At 49.2% G+C, this 19,443-nt stretch overlaps 2 protein-coding genes across 4 annotated transcripts in view; one reads left to right on the top strand and one right to left on the bottom strand.

The window, feature by feature from the left end:
* Positions 1–19,443, top strand: part of LOC135908569 (phospholipid scramblase 1-like) — a 265,493-nt gene that overhangs the window by 204,859 nt on the left and 41,191 nt on the right. The gene's annotated exons all lie outside the window — the stretch shown is intronic.
* Positions 1–19,443, bottom strand: part of LOC135908592 (phospholipid scramblase 2-like) — a 42,731-nt gene that overhangs the window by 17,498 nt on the left and 5,790 nt on the right. Inside the window, exons 2-4 of one of the 3 annotated variants that reach the window (XM_065440414.2) lie at positions 6,421–6,509; positions 5,937–6,263; positions 486–706 (exon numbers count right to left, since the gene is read on the bottom strand). In XM_065440414.2, the coding sequence (XP_065296486.1) occupies positions 486–706; positions 5,937–6,171 (456 nt within the window). In that variant the 5' untranslated portion in view covers positions 6,172–6,263; positions 6,421–6,509. The remainder of the gene's footprint in view (positions 1–485; positions 707–5,936; positions 6,264–6,420; positions 6,510–19,443) is intronic. The other 2 variants (XM_065440415.2, XM_065440416.2) reach the window with 2 other exon arrangements.

The raw sequence follows: 19,443 nt of genomic DNA, 5'->3' as shown, positions 1-19,443 counted from the left end.
CCTCTGGAATGTATCACGATAGATCTACCGCAAGCGCTTCAGTTTTTTTTTTAATAGTTGGGGTTTTACGTGCCAAAACCACTTTCTGATTATGAGGCACGCCGTAGTGGAGGACTCCGGAAATTTTGACCACCTGGGGTTCTTTAACGTGCACCTAAATCTAAGCACACGGGTGTTTTCGCATTTCGCCCCCATCGAAATGCGGCCGCCGTGGCCGGGATTCGATCCCGCGACCTCGTGCTCAGCAGCCCAACACCATAGCCACTGAGCAACCACGGCGGGTCGCTTCAGTTAGTGCAATTCTTTAGCCGTGGTCTCGGATAATTACATCCGTGTCGTTACTCTTGTTGCGACGTGCAGATAGCTCCAGAGAGCATCGTGGGGACGCGACGGAAAGGCCCAAAGTTTCCGCATTTCTGAACGGAGTATGCACACTTTCTACAACCGAACTATAGCCTCACGCTACGTTGGCGATATATACGTGCCTGGAGGCAGCAAAAACAGAGAGACGAATCACATCGAAGTGGCCGGTCAAGCCGCAGCACTTCGGCATCGCGGGAGTCGTGCAGCCCCATCTGGAAGGCCCGCCTGGGGCCCAGGCACAGGCCCTGCCACAAGACGCTGCGGTCCTCGGTCACCTTGAAGATAAACTGGTCCATGGCGTTCGTCACCAGGTACTCGCTCTGAATGCTGTTCGGCAAGAGCACTGCGCGAGTTGAACATGTGATCGCAAGTGTGTAGTGTACGACTCTGCGAACATTCGTCCAGGCGTCTCTCTCCAAAAGTTCATTAGTGTAGTCGTCTAATAATTCAAGGTGAGAAGGAAAAGACTGAAAGCAGGAGAAGGAAGAGACGTGCACGTACCTATGATCCTGGTAACCGGGTCTATCTCCTTAAAGGAAATTTTATATATATTCCTCAGCGGGAGGCGCTCCCTTATATATAGGAGGTTTCGCCGGTTATCTCTCTTGCCTATGTTCTAGCCGCACCTTCCTTCTGTGATCAGATTACTTGCGCGACACAAATATTGGTGTATTCTAAAACTTGTTCGAGCACAACTGATTGCGCTGTTGTGTGCATATGAATAGCCGTATATGAATAGCCGACGCTTCCAATTTCGGAGATTAATTTTTCATGCATCGAGGAGTGTGCTGGCTGCTATCATCCTGCTGAGAGTTATTTTTTTTTTGCTGAGGTCTGGTTCGAGTTAAATGGACAATGGACATTTGTTCAGAGCTTCCTGTTGCCATGAAAAGAAGGCTACGGAGGGGAAGCGCGCACGAGTGAGAGCACTTGTGAAAACAGCCCCACATTTTCGTCCACGTTAGTTTAACCTGGTGAAAACAACACAAAAGCCACTCATTTGCAAAGCCTAATTAAGACAAAAGACATGACTTAGTATTGAAGTTTGCCTATTTTGAGACTTTTCCTTCGGTGTATGTTGGCAAACGCGAAATCCTCTCACGTAGCATTTGGCTCTTGTATGGTAGCGGCCTGACTACTTCACGCATTAAAACATCTGCAGAAGCTCAGCTGTCGTAGCCTTCCCTTCATTGCCACAGAAAGTTGTCCAGGGGTATTCGGCGTGACAATGTGCACTCGAGCTGTGGGCTGTGCGAAAAGACATACTGATAATAAAGAAGGCCACGGGTGACAAACCAGGTGCATGCCACATTACGATCCCTAATTAACTTACCCAACTTTCGGTTCGGTGGCAGTATAGAGTTTCTCACGGAAGCGTTCTCAATGCCGCTGTGTTCGGATGTTAGCATTGCCACCTTTTGTCAGCCACAACCGAATTCACGTTACCATATTGTCAATTTGTATAGCTGGAAATTGTTGTACGAATGCGTTCAATGCTTTAACGCGTGCGCTACATGCAAGGTTGAGAGGGCATTCGTCTTTTTGTGCAAGGGCACACCAAGTGGATTGTTTACGTTTAGATTCCTTGGCGTTGTTGAAACGTGCCAGGGTTTAGCGGAGCCCCTTCTTAGTGGATAATTTCTGTGTCGCCGGCGGAAGCGTCTTGCGCAATCTCACAGCAGCACACTCAGTTTCTACTTCGCCGGCATGCTGCCACTGTGATAGCGTCTTGGTTCGCCACAGTCTGCGATGGCGAAGCAGAAGTTAAAGATGACTGCGAAGAGCTTGGTGCGCAAAGCTCCCTTCATCGAAGCAGCCGAAGTGCCCAAACCGACATAGGCCGGTGTGTCTTCAACACATACAGAGAATGGGCGAGGGAGCAAGCGGCATGCTCATCACCCCATCCCCTTTGCATCCCCTCGGGCATCCTCCTCAGGGTGGAAATTCGTCACGCCCTAGTAACCGTGGGAACAGGAGTCCTTGTCACACCTACTAAGCCTGACCCAGGCGTTAATGACAGGCGTGGAAAAATATCATGCTTAGACTAGGCGTGTAAAAACGCAGCAAACGAACGCGTATATAAACCTGTATTTTTGTACAGTGTGGCGGGAAGCAGGATGTCTTCGAGTGGCGTTGACATGGCTCACATGCTGCGAAATATCGTCGCACAGAAAAGTGCAAGACGGGGTCAGAAAAAGCGGTGACGTGCTCTGTCCTAAGTTCGAGACACTCTGAGATGTGCAGCGGTGGGCACGTCATAACGTTCCTTAAAAACGGTCGTACAGAGGTGCCTAGGGATGAAGAGGAAGACATTGGGACCTACGGGATGAACATTACGATGGTACACAGTGCTATCCCGGAGAGCCTAGAGGCGTAAGAAAGTGTCGTCGGGCACGTATTCAAACCATTGGGTCAGCGCTTTGAGTGAGGCATCGCGACGTTGCTCATAAGGATCGGAGGAGCTGTGACACAAAGAAAACATAAACGGCATTTTTGATGCCAGGAACGCCAGAGCACTCAATGGCTTAACCAACAAAATATCCGCATCTTGGTGTGGTCGTTGGGACTTGTGAATCACAGGGCAAGAAAACTCTTCGGGCTCCCAAGACCAGTGACCAAGCCGACCCGTGGAATGCTTGAGGGAGGAAAACGAGCTGAGAGGATGACTGTTGGTTACCACGGGAAACGGGTGGCTGTAAAGGTAAGAACAAAACTCGGCAACTGCACCACCAACAACAAGGCAGCCCCGTACAGTAACACAACAGTTGCGCTCTGCTGGTGAGGTGAGACGGCTGGCGTAAGCGATCGTGCGATTGTGGCCATGCTGTCGCTGGGCTAGGAGAGCGCGTACACAATGACCACTGGCGTCCATACGCAATTAGGTTGGGGCTATAGGATCGAAGTGGGTGATGATCGGGAGTGATTCGATACCAGAATGGTTTGGAGGGCACGAAATTTTGTCTGCGTCAGGTTGTACTCAAGAAACACCGAAAAACTGCGATTTGGCTGCGGCCGAAACGGCATTTCGATGAGATGATTTCGATGAGATATCCAGTCTTCGACCTGAAAGCCGGAAGAGAGACCTTTGTCGCGAGCGTGGGAAAGCGTCACGACTGCATGAATGTAACTAGTCGTAACCGATGCTGACGGCGTCTCGTCTGCGGGAGGCATGGCAACGCGCTCGATGTAGCGACCGTTGCGGAGTTCCGTGCAGATAGCAGGAATTGCAAACCTCCAACGAAATATGTTTGGACAGACACACACAAAGGAAGCATTTACATTATATTTACTAGATCAGTGCAGCCACAGACAAGGACGGAAACAAGCTCGTGCCAATCCCAGATGCCCGTCTTCCTTTGCCTCATGTCTAGTAAGCGCCCGCTGCATCGCAACGATATTTACTTGCGACACCTGGTGTTTGCACTCGTGCATATCATCTTGTGTCTGAAACCCTTTGGGCGCAACACGTCAAATCCGCACATTTCAGCTAATGCTTCCGTTCTTTGATTTGCGTGATAAGAGCAAGCTCTCACCGTGCGCACAGTGATCTCCACAAGAACAAAACGTGCTCTATGCTGCAAACAACATCGTTACGATATGAGCGTTGCCTCTTGTGCCCTGTGAAACAGGCGCACGCTTGCTACCATTGCCAAAGTGGTAGTCTCGCAAACTGTAACAGGTTCCCAAATGCGAAGATTGCGCGATATCTCATTGGTCAGCGCGTACACATCCCAAATGTGTATTAGAGTTCTGGAGTACCGTTAGAGTTATTTCTACCTACGGATTAGCGGGTTACCGGCTTCGCGCACAAAACTAGCGCAAGGTCTTTAGAGTTGGCATGTACCGCGCGACCAATTTCTCTTTGCATCCGAACTGCCAACTTTCTAATCACCGTCATGTGATCGTAACCTAGCAGACACGCAGGTGAAGCGATCAGTAGCATTCGGGACCCGTGCCAACGCTTGACATAAATGTATTTTCTGTAGTTTAGGACTTAGAAACATTTTTCCATTTGAAGAAGGCAAGAAGGAATAGTCGGAGACCATGCTTTTGCGTACGGCCACAGCCAAAAATAAGAAAAAAACACACTTTTGGATAGCGTTGTGTGCCTCGCCTCTCTGGAAATCCGGTGTCGGCGTAGTTGTCCTTAGAGAAAAATCATCGGAAAAATTTTTACGTTTACTTCCTTTATGACATGCGCTATATGCTGGTTATATTGCCATTCTGTTGTATCACTAAAGTTGCTCATACCTTGTCTCACACTCTAGACAAAGTTATTATCCGGAATACGGAGAATGGCATTCCACAAAGAAATGTATTGGAAGAAAACACCGGCAACGCATGCCTTCTATGCCAAAACTTCTAAGACCTAATATCAAAAGTACCAAACAACAAAATTGTTTCATTCCCCTGGCGTGGCTGTACAATTTCTCCGGGATCTGTCAATGCCAAAAAGTCGCTCCTCTACCAGAAAGCTCGCCTTCGCCTTCGTGCACAGCGTTCGCCGACAGCGTTTCCTGATACACAGTGTGGTTGCATTAGTTGCCTTGCCGGGAAGCCTGAGAAGCAGTCATGTATCTGTGAGTGCTATCCCTTTCGACTTTTGAAGGTGAAGCTAAAAGGTCCTCCAATCCATGGTAGACAATTTCACCAAATTTTCCGTTTTGCTAAAGTACTTTTCGAAAAGCGACGAAACGGAAGCAAGGAAACCACCGCGAGCTATATGCTCCCATCGTAGTAAAACTTCAAAAATTCACAGCTGTGATCGCCAACCAGGCTGATTTCAGAAGTTGCAATTCGTTTGGAAGGCAAGGCACTAAGGTCACCAATAGGTAAGCGTTTCCAAGTAACAAAGGAATCAATAAAAAACAAAGGCATGAATATGAACTCGAGAGATCAGACTAAATCAGTTATAATTCAAGAGTTGAGGCGTTAGGGTGTTCACCTCCCCAAACAATCTTGGTTGACCGTCACAAAATGCCACTCTTAGTACCGACAATGAAAAGAGTTACGGAGAAAAGCTCAGACAGCCGCTTTTAGGTGATGTTGGAACGTCTTTTACCAGATTCCTTCTTCGTGAGAACATCCTTATATCGAACAAGCGAGGCGTTGCGCGATAGACCGTATCCGCGAACACTCAAATAAGGCGATAAAGACCGCCACTTGTCATTGCAATGCGTTGAATGTGCCTGTGAACCACCTTTCTTCTTTAATATTGCGTCATGCTGCCAAACTAATGACGAGCACACACCGGATAATCTCTGAAGCCATCAACATTTAGTTCAGTCGATTTGTGTGCGTGAACTTTCCTAGCGATTTCGCTCCTTCCGAAGGAAATATCATTCATATGGGAGTGTTTACATTCTTGTTTACCTTCTACGCATGCTCCCTTCCCGTGTTCCCGTGTTTTTTCTTGCGAAGTGGTATAGCTACATACGCTGTTGAAACAATGGCCACTTCGTGGTTAGCCATGGTGGTTGTCCGTCCTTACCTCACGTGCTGTTATTTAGCGCCCCTTTTTGTCAACTCTATGCGTGGCCCGCGGATCGTCCACAGTGGAGAGCTACACGTACCATTGAGGAGATTTACAGACTGGCGGACTTTAAGGTGGTCGATCTGCGTGAGGTATTCCAGGCCCGCGGGGCAGCCCGGGATCGCCGGCCTTTGAACTCCGGTCGCTTGCTGCGTGGCCGCTCCGGCGGTCGGCGGCGACACCACGGGCGTCCGTGTCCGCGATCGTCCAGCTGCTGCTGGATGCGCCGGTCCCGCTCCTGGCGATGTTGGCCGTGATGCCGGCCCTGGTGCCATCGTGCGTGTGACACCTCTGTCTTTCCAAGAGAGCCCGTGAGCGGGTGAAGACCTTCGGCAGCTTCTTTGCAGACTAGTCAGCCGCAGACTGCCTGCCGTGTAAGAGTGCGCCGCAAGGAGAAGACGTGGAGAAGCTCCATACCTACCCTTACCAGCGGTCATTTACGTGGTCATGACAGCACGTATCACTGAGCGAGAAAGGGTGAAAGAAGAGTTCTCACATTATTGGAATGCAATATATTTATTTACCTTCATAAGAAGGTTGGATGCAGTGGTAAAAAGCCGGCTAGAAGGCGAGGCGAGGCCAACACACCCTACAGAGGCTTGGCAATGCTGCACTAGAACATAGAAACAAAAACAGCGTGAAAGCACTTTCACGCAATTAAAAAAAACCTTGACAAAACAAACACAAGATGAAAAAAGTTGACATTGTTCAGCTATAGATACTTTGATTCAGATTCCCTGTTTAATAAATGCGGGAGAGTATTGTGCGGCATTTGACAACAATTATTTCAACAGGTCTTAGGTACAGACGATTTCAGACTTCTTCGTGTTGTGTACTTAGGCTGCTTACGCTTAAATGCAGGCAGCTGCAACGTCAAACAATTATTTTTTCATAACACATGGTTTATACTGTCAGAGGAGCAACGTTTCGCACAACCGGGGAATGGGGTTACACGAATTGGCTTAAAGATCGGATCAAGGTGTTCTATCCGCGCAACCTTCACAATGTTTCCAACACCTATATTTAAAAGGATGACATCGCTTGACAAGACATGACAAGAACTTCATTTGAGTCCTGCGGGACTCAGATCTTGGGGAGCCAAAAGCGAAGGCTCCCAAAGGTGAAGTCGGTGGCTCCGCCCACGATGGAACCGGGAGATCAAGTCCCGCCATAATGTCGTGGGCCCTCTGGACAGCCTGGAGTTGAATGTGGAGATTGCTGCTCTTGAGAGATTCTTGCCATTTGCAGCGCTTGATATTAGAAAAAAAAATATGTGGAACGCAAAGCTGGAAAGGAATTATCACCAACAGGAAAAAGTGTGTATTATACAAAATTTGCCTAAAGGTTCCCTCACTAGGTCATTCCGCTTGAGCTGACAAGCGCAGAGCATACAATGCGCGATAACGATCGTCTCTATAAAGTATTACATCGCTACGCGCCACAGAGAGATCGGAAATTTCAAAGCGAACGTGGTCTGCCCTTCCCCTGGCGGCCGCCGCGCTCCACGCCGTCGTGTGACGTACACGTGCTCGCGCGCCCACGTACATGGGTTTGCGCAGTGACGTCACTCGTGGTCACACGTCAATTCGATAATTATTCAAGGCAACATATGTTATTTCTGTGATATGCTGCTTGAACACACAAAAAGAAAGCTTACAGAAATAATAAAACACACAAACCGAATGCTTGCGTGTTTTGGCTTTACTTCGCACCGCAGTAAAAAAGATGTACTTCCGTTTCCTCTGCTTCCACGTCGTGTGGTCGCGCGCGCGGACAGTGACACTGTGTCATTTCCTACCGTATTCCAGCGCGCCATCATACCCTTTGATACGCTTATGCCTACCTCCGATTTCTTGTAGGACGGACTTATACCGCTAGTCAGGTCTCCTTGTGCACAGCGCGCCAAATCGCGCCCTGTGTGAAACGAGACAACAATCGCAACCGCTCGCACGCTACGCCGCCATTCGCCGATGCATTTCGCCAGTGGAAATGCGTCGCGCCGCAAAAACTAAGGAGAAAAAAGGAATGAAGGCGACGCCTGTGACGTATGCATTATGCGAACCTCGAACTCCGGCATCAGAAAACGCAGGGAAGGACTTTCGCTGGCAGACGCTAGACGGGCCAGTGGAGCGAGGGTCAGTGTTTGCGGTGAAGCTCGCCTACTAAAATACTGGGTTTGCTGCACTGAAATATTCTCTTTCAGCTACTGTTGAGTCAATTTGAAAGAACAAAATTGCGGCAGAACGCTCCCTAGAGCATGTGGACACTTGCAGCGTATAGCCTAAGTTTGCTGTGAGGTGAGGGGCCCTTTAATACGCTTCGGCATGAAGTAATTCAGTAGACACAAGATAGCGACCTTTGAAAGTTTATTCACGACTACTTCGACGTGATCATTCCATAATAAATTTCCATTGAAGATGACTCCTAGACTACTCGACTGATGAAACTGTTTGCATCAGTGACGTACCCATCCCTAAAATAGCGGCGCGTAAGGCAGCCTGTTGCGAAACCTGAGAAGCACGGTTTTGGTTTCTTCAGTGATTATTTTTAAACAATTGTATCTACACCACCCTACAAGGCAGTGGAAATAATGGGAGGCTTGTTGCTCAAGATCTGGCAAATGTGCGACTCTGAAGAGTAAACACATGTCATGTGTATTACTACCAAAAGTGAGAAACTGGCTTATGCAGGTGATGTCATTAACGCAAATGAGAAAAAAAGGTGGTCCCGAAATACCACCTTGCATAACGCCCGAAGTGGCTAAAATCTGCTGAATCATTTATTTTTATCTGTTTTACTCATGAAGTTAAGTAAGACAGAATTATTTGAAGGAGCTTTCCTCGAAAACCAATGTTCTCGAGCCTTGCTGACAGTATTTTGTTACAGATGAGTTCAAACGCTCTTGGAAAACCAATAAATATGCCAAGAAAGACAAGTTTCAGCTCTAAGGACGCTACCAGTAGCTGCTTTTGGGCCGGAAGCGCGGTTTCCGTGAAAACATTTTTCCAGAAACCATGTTGACTGGGAGGTAATATGTTATGTTGTTTACCAAATCGAGACATTCCTCTAGCTACTATCTTTTCTAAACACTTGGAAAAAAACAGGTATAATGCAGAGTGGGTGACCACTTAATAGAATACTTTTGTCTCCTCATTTATTATAACCGTGACTATAGCAATGTGCTTTCTTTTGGAGAATACTGCACCTTTGATGAAACAACGAAAATTATATTTCATCACAAGACTGATTACATCAGCTATCTGTTTAACTGGTAAAATTTCGAGGTCATCGACGTGAAGAGACTTACGGTTGATTGATAAGGAATAAGTTGGTGGATAAGGAATAATCACGACTTACGTCGTGATTATTCCTTAATAATGATCGCATGGTAACAAGAAGGCCCTGGAAACAAACCGTAAGTCAAGGCATTTCGCATTGATGAGATCAGCATTTGCATCAGCCAGATACAAAAACTAACTATTGAAATTGTCTACCTGCGCCTTTATCCACTCCCATATTCTTTGTCTACTGAAAGTTCAAGCACACCATTAGCATTTGTACCCCGAATGATAATTTGGTTTAATCTATTGCTAAACAAGATCCCTCCTCCCTAATAATCCAATATTGAACAGTTTTTCCGTATATCCTTATTTCGCCTGACGAAGAAACGACGCAGTTTGGTTTTGGAATGTTTTACCTTCCGCAAGATCATCCGCTGCCCTGGTTGGGTAAACGAGCTGTAAAGGACTGTTGTCTTTTTCATCATTTTAAGGTATTCTGTGGTTACCGACGGTTTCTACCTTTGCGGGGAATTTTAAGCGTTGCAAGAGGAAAGCTTTCTTCGTGTTCTACCATTCAATTTCTCTTGTTGTGTCGAATCCCAGAACTGTCGCCGACATCATTACTACTTATCAGCACCTCGATGAGCTTCATGTAATCCGCTTACTCCCTGATAGATCTGATTTGAGAGCGTACAACGATGTCAAACTACATAGACACTGACTACGGGGGCTGGCCAAGGGGACTTTGGAGCTTGACAATCCTCCGAAGATTCCCCCGGGGGCGAGGGGGTGTTGGGGGGGGGGGGGGGGGTCAGAGCCTTCGCCCCCACACATCTGCAGTGCCAATACTAGAACTTTCTTCACCGACATAATTTGCGGTTTCTTTTGGCTTGCCTCGCCTTTTTCACTTAAAATCTTATTGTGGCATATAGCTTACTGCGTAGCAGCGCTCCTGAGCAGCGTTTGCCGGAATTCATTAGTACGTCTTTTCTAAATATCTGCCTTTCCACTGCAGCCTTCTTGCGCGTGCAGCTGCACGCCTGTTGCACGTGCTCTCTACTGGGCCTCCCGCTTGGAGCCACTGCGCCTGCGTTGCCTTGCTTCAGGGAGACAAAAAGAATGAACGTAGCTCTCGATTGCTGCCATTTTGTGCATCTACCTGCGGCTGCTGCTCACTAGTGTTTCTTCGGCTATGGCCAATGTTGAATATTATGCTCCGAAAAAGAAGAGAAGAAGACGAAGTTAGAAGCGAGCGTGGAGCCGAGCGCGCGCCTGCATTTTTTGGAGTTGTTTTCGCAAGCGTCGAATTAAAGAAGACGTTCTCTACTTCGGCTCCGCTTCCTGGTTTTCAACATATGGTGCCGTGACCAGGATATCAGACCTACAGTTGAAGACCCCTAACGATGAAGCGAGCTACCTGAAGAGGACGACCTACCGACGCGATCAACGCGACCACGCTGCGACAGAGTCGAAGAACGATCCACGTCATCACGAGGCCTACCATTCCCGACGTGACGACATGGAAATAATACGACGGAAGCGTGCTACCGTTCGAGCGGCGGTCACCAGGTTCATCAACGACATGACAACTCTTATGCAGACGGAACCAACGCCATATGGTGAGCTGACCGACCATCTTAACCTATTGAAGATAAAGGAAACTATGCTTACGGACCTTGATAACCAAGTAGAAGAGCAGGTTACCGATGATAACCTTGAGGACGAGCTTCTCAGCGTCGGACAGTATCAAGAATCTATCGTCCTCGCGAAGTCCCGCGCTGAACGCATTTTATCCGATCAGCAAACAACGACTACGCGCGAATCTCACGATGACTTTCGTCAAGCACGCGCACACGTTAAGCTACCGAAGCTCGATGTGCCGAAGTTTCAAGGTGACCCCATTAAATGGCCGGAATTTTGGGATCAATTTGAGTCTACTATTCACCAGAACCGATATATTACCGACGTAGACAAACTGAAATATCTTCGGAGCTACTTGATGGGTAAAGCGGAAGGTGTCATCAGCGGCCTGTCGACAACTAACGAGAGCTATAGCACAGCTATAGAACTTCTCAAAGAAAGATTCGGTCGGAAGTCACTGATTGTTAACGACCACATGCGTCGCCTTCTAAACCTACGTAAAGTTCGTTCTTGTGAAGATCTCGAAGGGCTTCAAAGGTTGCATGAAGAAGTGCAGACTCGCGTGAGATCCCTGCATTACCTTGGCGTCGAACAAAAAGAATATGGAATCCTTCTGAAAACTGCTATAATACAAAATCTTCCGCAAGAGATGGTACTCCGTTATAATCAGCGCATCTTGTCTTCGACAAATACAGGCGTTACTAATGAAAGTCTAAACGAAATGTCTGTTCTTCTAGACTTCTTGAGCCTTGAAGTAAAAAGCCGGGAACAGACTATAATGATGACTTCTGACAAGAGGGAACAAGCCTCAACCGCAAAACGACAATCTAATGAGCATTTCCAAGGTGCTGCATCTATGCTAACCGTGAAACTGACTCCAGAGAGTTGTATATTATGCGGAGACAAAGATCACTCGGTGGATGTCTGCCCAACGGAACTAACATTAGACGAGAAAAAGCAGAAACTACGGAAATTAGGATGCTGTTTCCGCTGCGCTAGACAATTTCACAAAGCTAAGGAATGCCGAAACTGGAAGAGACTAAACTGTGCGAAATGCAAAGGGCGACATATCACCACAATGTGCGACCCGAAATGGAAGCAGAAGAATACGGAAACGCAGACAACTGTTTCCAGCTCGTCAACAGACTCGATAAAGTGCACAATTCTTCTGCAGACCGCGCAAGTTTGGGCTATGGGCACTGGAAGCAGATGCTTTGTAAGAATGTTGATTGATGGTGGCAGTCAACGCAGCTTCATCACGGAAGAATTGTCTAGGAAGCTGAAAGCCACTGTGTTAGCCGAAGAGCAGCTCACCATCTCGGGATTTGGAAACGTTTCAGCACCGCGGAAATATTATAGGAGAGTACGAGTCACGCTGCATAGCCAGTACGACTCAAACTCACTTGAAGTAGAGGCTATAGAAGTTCCGGAAATATGTAAGGACTTGTCAGCAATAACAGAGACAAATGTACTTGAAAAGTTGAAAAGCAAAAACTACCGTTTGGCTGACCTCAACGCAGTTCAGGACTCACCTGTGCCTGGAATAAGCGTCCTTATAGGTGCAGACTATTACTGGCAGCTTGTCAGCGGAAGAATTCATCGACTGGACGACTCCTTGACCGCCATCGAAACTGTCGTAGGATGGACACTTCATGGAGATACCGGAAGTCCACCTAAGTTCTACAAGCCGGACACCGTAAGGAACTTCAACATATGCCTAGCGGAAGACAATGTTTCCCAGCAACTGAGGTCTTCCTGGGAAATAGAACATCTGGGACTGACTAACGAAGACAGACTTTCGAAAGATGACGAACACGTCCTGAAGAACTTCGTGGAAACAACTATTAGACATAATGATCGCGATAAAGTTGAACTGCCGTGGCGCAGCAATTGTTCCCAGCCTAAAAATAACCGGGATATCACGTTAAAGAGGCTGGAGACCTTGCAGAGAACACTACATCGAGAACCAGAGTTTCAGAAGGAATATGACACTGCCATTAGGAGCTACTTTAACGAAGACTTCGCTCAGAAGGTCACAATGGACAGTACGAGTGAACATATCACGTACTATATGCCACACCGAGCAGTAGTGCGACGCGACAGAACTACGACTAAAGTACGGGTGGTATTCGACGCCTCTTCTCATGCTACGGAGTCACCTTCACTCAACGACGTCTTGTGGACAGGACCGAATTTGAATCCCAACATCATCGAATTACGGCTGAAGTTTCGCAGCTTCAAGATTATAATTTCCGCCGATATCGATAAAACGTTTCTTCAAATATCGCTGGCTGAACAAGACCGAGACGAGTTTCGTTACTTCTGGTTTGAAGAAGGATCTTCCAATATTAACGAACTGCGCATCACAAGGGTTCCTTTTGGTGCCTGCAGCAGTCCCTTTCTCCTTGCTGCAACTCTGCGACACCGCTTACAACTAGTACAAGACAAATCCCCTTCTACTGCCAAACTATTGAAAGATCTTCACAGACTGGAGGCCACCAATAGTGTGTCGGCTACTCAAGAACAGTCATGGAATTCTTGGGCCGAAACTATCTGCTTCAAGAGTCCAGAAAAGGAAGAAAACGATACAGAGGCAGAGACAGCGAAAAGAGAAAGCGATGCCATGAAATTAAGAAAAGAGGATATGGGACTTTTCGGATTTTGTCTAGCGTGGGATGATATCTCTTTAGTTGTGTGTGAAATATGTAACCAAGTCACAAAACCACAGGCTCTGCGAAAGCACTTGGAGCAACGGCATGGGAGCATCGACACCTTTGGTAGGGGTGACCACACTGCTGACACGTGCGTGCTCCACCCGGCGGGTGTAGGGAAGTCGTCGGGGCACAGCTCCTTGTCATCGTCGTCCTCATCGTCGTATTCAACGTTATCGTCTTCCGCCCTGCGACACTCGAGCGGGCTTGCCGGGCACCCGTCGTCAACAGCAAAGGCTCCATCTGGGTCCTCACGTCAGGAAGGCACAGCAGTGGGGTGAAAAGGCTAAAACGAAACAACCACACGCTGGCCCCCGTGGTCCAGGTGGAGCGAATACCACTTCCACGACAGCCTGAAGCCATGGCCGCCCGCAACCGCTCACCAGGCCTTGAAAAAGAATTACCTTCACCCCAGCAGCCACTACCTTTAACGCCTGGAGGGCTAGGAATGCTGTCTGGGCCGGGGCCAGGGCAGGCTAGTCACATAACACCCGACGCATGCACCATCAGCCCGTCAGCAAGGGTGGCTGCGAAGGCTTCCACTGCGGCACCTACGCCCATCAGGAAGACACCTGCCAGCAATGGTTCCACCACGAGCAAATCAAAGTGCTCATGGTGCCGACGGCTTTGCCGACGGCAAAGTTCGCTCATGCAAACTGCGCACTTCTAGTGGCAACACGTTGCGGAGACCGGCACAGATGCGGTACCACCTAGAATCTGCTGGACAAGCTCCGTCTTGAAAAGAAACAAGCATACGCTAATTGTTCGGCCGGGAGCTGTTGAATATTATGCTCCGAAAAAGAAGAGAAGAAGACGAAGTTAGAAGCGAGCGTGGAGCCGAGCGCGCGCCTGCATTTTTTGGAGTTGTTTTCGCAAGCGTCGAATTAAAGAAGACGTTCTCTACTTCGGCTCCGCTTCCTGGTTTTCAACAGCCAATGCTTTAAACATGTCTTGAAATGCTGAACTGCCTAAAAAATTTGAGCAGCTTGAATCACTGCTGAATAATATATTTGATAGCCTTGTTTCTTTTAAAATTGCAAAACAGGTTGATGACCAGGGTCTTGGTAACCTTACGTCTCTGGGTGACAGTGCGCGTTACATGAATGAACAATATGATAAAGCGTGGACGACTGTCGATGCATTGCTAAAGTCAAACAAAGATACATGTGAGGACCGAAAGTGAGGCGTTCGCCAAGAGGAATGAAGACATGCAGCAATACAGAAGGCAGAATAACATTGAAATGAAAGGCATCGCCTGTACACAGGGCCAACACTGCGCTGTCATATTGAAAACAATGGCTGAAGATATGAATACCCTTTTCGTCGACAGACATCGACGCAGTTTGCCGTGGCACCAGCAAGACAACAGAAAAAAGCATCATCACTCATTTTTGCTCACGTGACAATAAAAATTAATTCCTTCGGAAAGCTCGTACAGCATGTTTGCATACGTCTCAGATAGGTCTGACTTGAAGTAAGGATAGAGCTGTTTACCTTGTAATGAAGAAGAAGAGCACAAGAACAAGGCCAGTGAGATCGTTTCTTCCATGCCTGCTGTGCAACCAGTGGGCTAGCCGGATCGCCAGTGCTTAGCACGAGTGTGAGCCGTTCGGGCCACCAGCTGTTCCTGCTCTGCGTCACCTGCCTCCTCGGTTACGAAGAGACGGTACCCGCGGAACTGGTCAGTGCACCCATTACAATTCGTGGAAGGTGCGGGGTATACAAGAACATCTACACCCTCGAACTCTGGTCTCGGACTCTGCCTTCCGTCATGCCTGACTCTCCCCAGCCGACGTCGCCGACACCCCCTGTTGCCTGCTCTGGCGCTGTCCCGCAAAGCCATCCAGCGGTTTTCAGCGGTACGGATGAACAGGACGTCAATGACTGGTTGGCTACGTACGAACCAGTGAGCTTGCACAATCGATCGGATGATACCGTGGCGTTAAATGCCGTCATATTCTACCTTGCAGGAGTGGCTCACCTGTGGTTTAAGAAACACGAAGCCGACTTTCAGTCCTGGTCCGCGTTCAAGACCAGTTTCGCTGCAGTTTTCGGTCGCCCTGCCGTCCACAAGTTACGCGCCGAGCAGCGGTTACGAGAGCGAGCGCAATATCCCGGCGAAACATTCACCTGTTATATCGAAGAGGTTCTCGACCTATGTAAACGTGTGGATGCTTCTATGGCCGAAAATGGAAAATTGAAGCACATTTTGAAGGGCATCGCCGATGACATTTTCCAAATGTTGATCGCCAAGAGCCCGCGCACCGTAGCAGAGCTCATAAACTTGTGCCAAAGCTACGACGAGTTGAGGAGGCAGCGCGAGTTGACCAGGTGCCCCTCAGTGGCTGACGAGGCCCTCTCTTCCATGACAACCTTGTCTGATCGCTCCCCCTTGCTCACACAAATCCAAGCTTTTGTGCGGTAGGAAGATGCATGTCAGCTTTCTCTCCTACCCTTCGCTGAGCTACCCCAACAGCAGCCGCTGCCGCAACAGCCTCCTACACAGCTCGCTCCTACGCTCCGGCGGGTTATTGAAGACCAAGTTGCTGAGGCTCTACCAATGCAGCATTAGCAGTACCCTGCCGCCGCGCCACTTACTTACGCATCCGTCGCCGCGCAGCCGCCTCGTCAACCACCCGTTGCGCTACATCGTCGGCTACTACACCACCCGTTCATACTCCCGTTCATCGACCTGCTCCTGCCTTTACTAATCCTTGGCGCACGCAAGACAACAGGTCCCCATGTTATGCCTGCGGTATTCCCGGCCATGTTGCATGACTCTGCCGCCGCCGCATGCTGCACTCTGATGAGTTTGTGCAGTCGGCTGCCTACGCCGACGTGCAGCCTTTCCACGACACTTATTTTAGTCGGCAGTCGAACAGGCCGCCAGCCGAGCACCCGGTCCTCACACGTCGTTCACCTTCCCCGTGTCGCACCTCGTTGTCTCCCATGCGTCGGCGCCCATTACCCACGCAAGAGGAAAACTAAGCGCCGCAGTTCAGGAGGCAAGAACTGCGTCGCCATCGATCTGTACAAGTCCTCCATTGTCGCTTTCGAACGTTGTCGACCTTACTGTTGACGGCGTCCCTACCGTTGCGCTAATTGATACTGGAGCAGCCGTGTCAGTCCTAAGCGAACGCCTCTCTCGCACTTTAAGAAAAGTTACGACGCCACTTTCTGGGTTTTCTCTTCGCACAGCAAGCACCCAGCCAGTTCAGCCTTCTGCAGCATGCACAGCTAGAGTTGATATTCAGGGAGTTCTCTGTATTGTGGAATTTGTGGTTCTGCAGCGCTGTTCGCACGTCGTGATACTTGGGTGGGACTTTCTTTCGCGAAGCAACGCCGTCATCAACTGTGCACGTGCTGAAGTCGAGTTGTCGTCTCTGTGTGATGTGCCCCTCGTCGGCGCCACTTCTCTTCCCGCTAAGCATGTTGTTCGAGAAGACATCACCATACCGCCGTACTCGTCTGCCGTTGTTCCCGTCTTCTGTGGCGCTGTCTCTGAAGGCGCTGTCCTCTTCACTGCTTCAGAACTCTTCATGACCCGCAAAGACTTTCCTCTCCCTTTCGACGCGCTTGACATTTCAGCCGGTTTCAGCGCCATCGTTGTCTGCAATCCGCTTCCTACAGTCCTGATGGTTCTTTGCGGCGATGCACTTGGCCATGTTCAGCCTCTTGATGACATGTTTATAACAGACGTGCCGGATGCTTCGTATGCAGAGCTCACTGACTTCTGTGCGCTTTCCACTTCTGCTCCGCCATCGCCTGACTTAATCACACCTTTCATTGCCGATGACCTTACTTCCGAGCAGCGCTCCCGGCTTCTTCACCTGTTTGCCAAATTCCGCTCTTCTTTTGATGTCGCTCAGCCTACTTTGGGTCGCTCGTCAACCGTTAGCCACCACATCGACACTGGCTCCAACGCGCCATTGCGCCAGCGCCCGTACCGCGTATCCGCCAAGGAGCGTCAGGTGATCAGTGAGCACGTGGACGACATGCTTCAGCGCGGCGTCATTTGACCTTCCAAAAGCCCGTGGGCATCACTGGTGGTTCTCGTCACACACACAAAAAAAGATGGTTCCATTCGGTTCTGCGTGGATTATCGCCGTCTTAATAAGGTAACGCGCAAAGACGTCTACCCTCTACCGCGCATTGATGACGCTCTGGACAGCTTGCAAGGCGCTAAATTCTTCTCTTCGTTGGATTTACGCTCGGGCTACTGGCATGTCCCGATGTCAGCAGTTGATCGCCCTAAAACTGCATTCATTACGCCAGATGGTTTAAACTAATTTTTTGTGATGCCATTTGGCCTATGCAATGCGCCTGCTACGTTTGAACGAATGATGGACAATATCTTGCTCGGCCTAAAATGCAGCACGTGTGTGTGCTACCTCGACGGCATCCTTGTGTTCGCCCTGATTTCAGCACGCATCTTCTTCGCCTTAGACAAGTGTTGATGTCCTTGACCAACGCATGCCTGCAACTGAACCTGAAAACGTGCCAGTTCTCCGCGCGCAAGCTCATGATCCTAGGTAATGCCGTATCACAAGACAGCATTTGCACCGACCCATCAAAACTTCGCGGTGTGGCAGAATTTCCGAAACCTAAGACACTCAAAGAACTGCGCACCTTCATCGGCCTCTGTTCTTACTTCAGACGCTTTGTTCGCAATTTCGTCTCGATAATCTCACCTCTGACACAACTCTTAAGTGGCGCCAATGACCTATCCTCCTGGTCTCCTGCATGCGACACCGCGTTCGTGACCTTACGCCATCTCCTGACGTCTCCGCCCATACTGCGACACTCAGACCCCACCTGCACCTCCTGGCTCGCCTGCATCTCCCATCTCCCGCTCCCTGCGTCGCCTGGCTGTCCATTTTGCTGTACGGGATAACCGCTTGTATCGACGCAACTACCAGCCCGATGGTCGCAAGTGGCTCCTGGTTATCCCTAGGGCTTCGCGTTCCGACATGTGAGCGTCTTTCCATACTGACCCACAATGTGCACACGCAGGCGTTTTGAAGACGTATGAACGCCTGCGGCAACGTTACTACTGGCGAGGAATGTTTATTTTTGTCCAAAAGTTTGTCCGCTCGCGCCCGAAATGCCAACGCCGCACATATCCGCCTCATCTGGCCTATGGTTTGTTACAGCCGCTTCCGTGCCCTGCTCATGCCTTCGACCATGTGGGAATTGACCTGTATGGGCCGCTACCGCTCACACCCGCTGGAAAACGATGGACTATTGTCGCACTTGATCACCTTACACACTATGCCGAATTAGCTGCTCTACCTGCAGCGACGGCCAGTGACGTTGCATCCTTTCTGCTCCATCGTTTCATTCTTCGTCACGGCCCACCTCGGGAGCTGCTGAGTGATAGAGGTCGTGTTTTTCTGTCGCATGTGGTTGAAGCTCTGCTTGCTCAATGCCGCATAGTTCACCGGACCACCACGGCGTACCATCCGGCATATAATAATGCACCCTTGGTGATATGCTCGCCATATACGTTTCATCGGAGCATACAAACTGGGACATCATTCTCCCATTCGTCACGTACGCATATAATACGGCTACATAAAGTACTACAGGATTTTCTCCATATTTTGTTCTCAGCGGTCGCGATCCTTCCCATACCATCGATACGGTTTTGCCTAATCTACCAGACACGTCAGAGTGTGCTCCTGTTTCAGCCGTCGCCCGATACGCCGAGGAATGCCATCAATTAGCCCGAAAGTACACCTCCACCGACCAACAACGACAAAAAGCCAATAGTGATGGCAACGCTACGAATCCGAACTTCGCTCCCGGCACCCTTGTCTTGTCCGCGCCTTCTGCCACGCCTGGAGTTGGAGAGGTACCAACTGTTCATCAATTAGTACTTTAGGGGATCCCGAAACGGCACTCGAAAAATGCT

The sequence above is a fragment of the Dermacentor albipictus genome, chromosome 9 (assembly GCF_038994185.2).
Source record: "Dermacentor albipictus isolate Rhodes 1998 colony chromosome 9, USDA_Dalb.pri_finalv2, whole genome shotgun sequence".
NCBI classification, from domain to species: domain Eukaryota; kingdom Metazoa; phylum Arthropoda; class Arachnida; order Ixodida; family Ixodidae; genus Dermacentor; species Dermacentor albipictus.
Note: the sequence above shows the minus strand (reverse complement) of the source record. Positions and strands in the feature narration are given on the sequence as shown.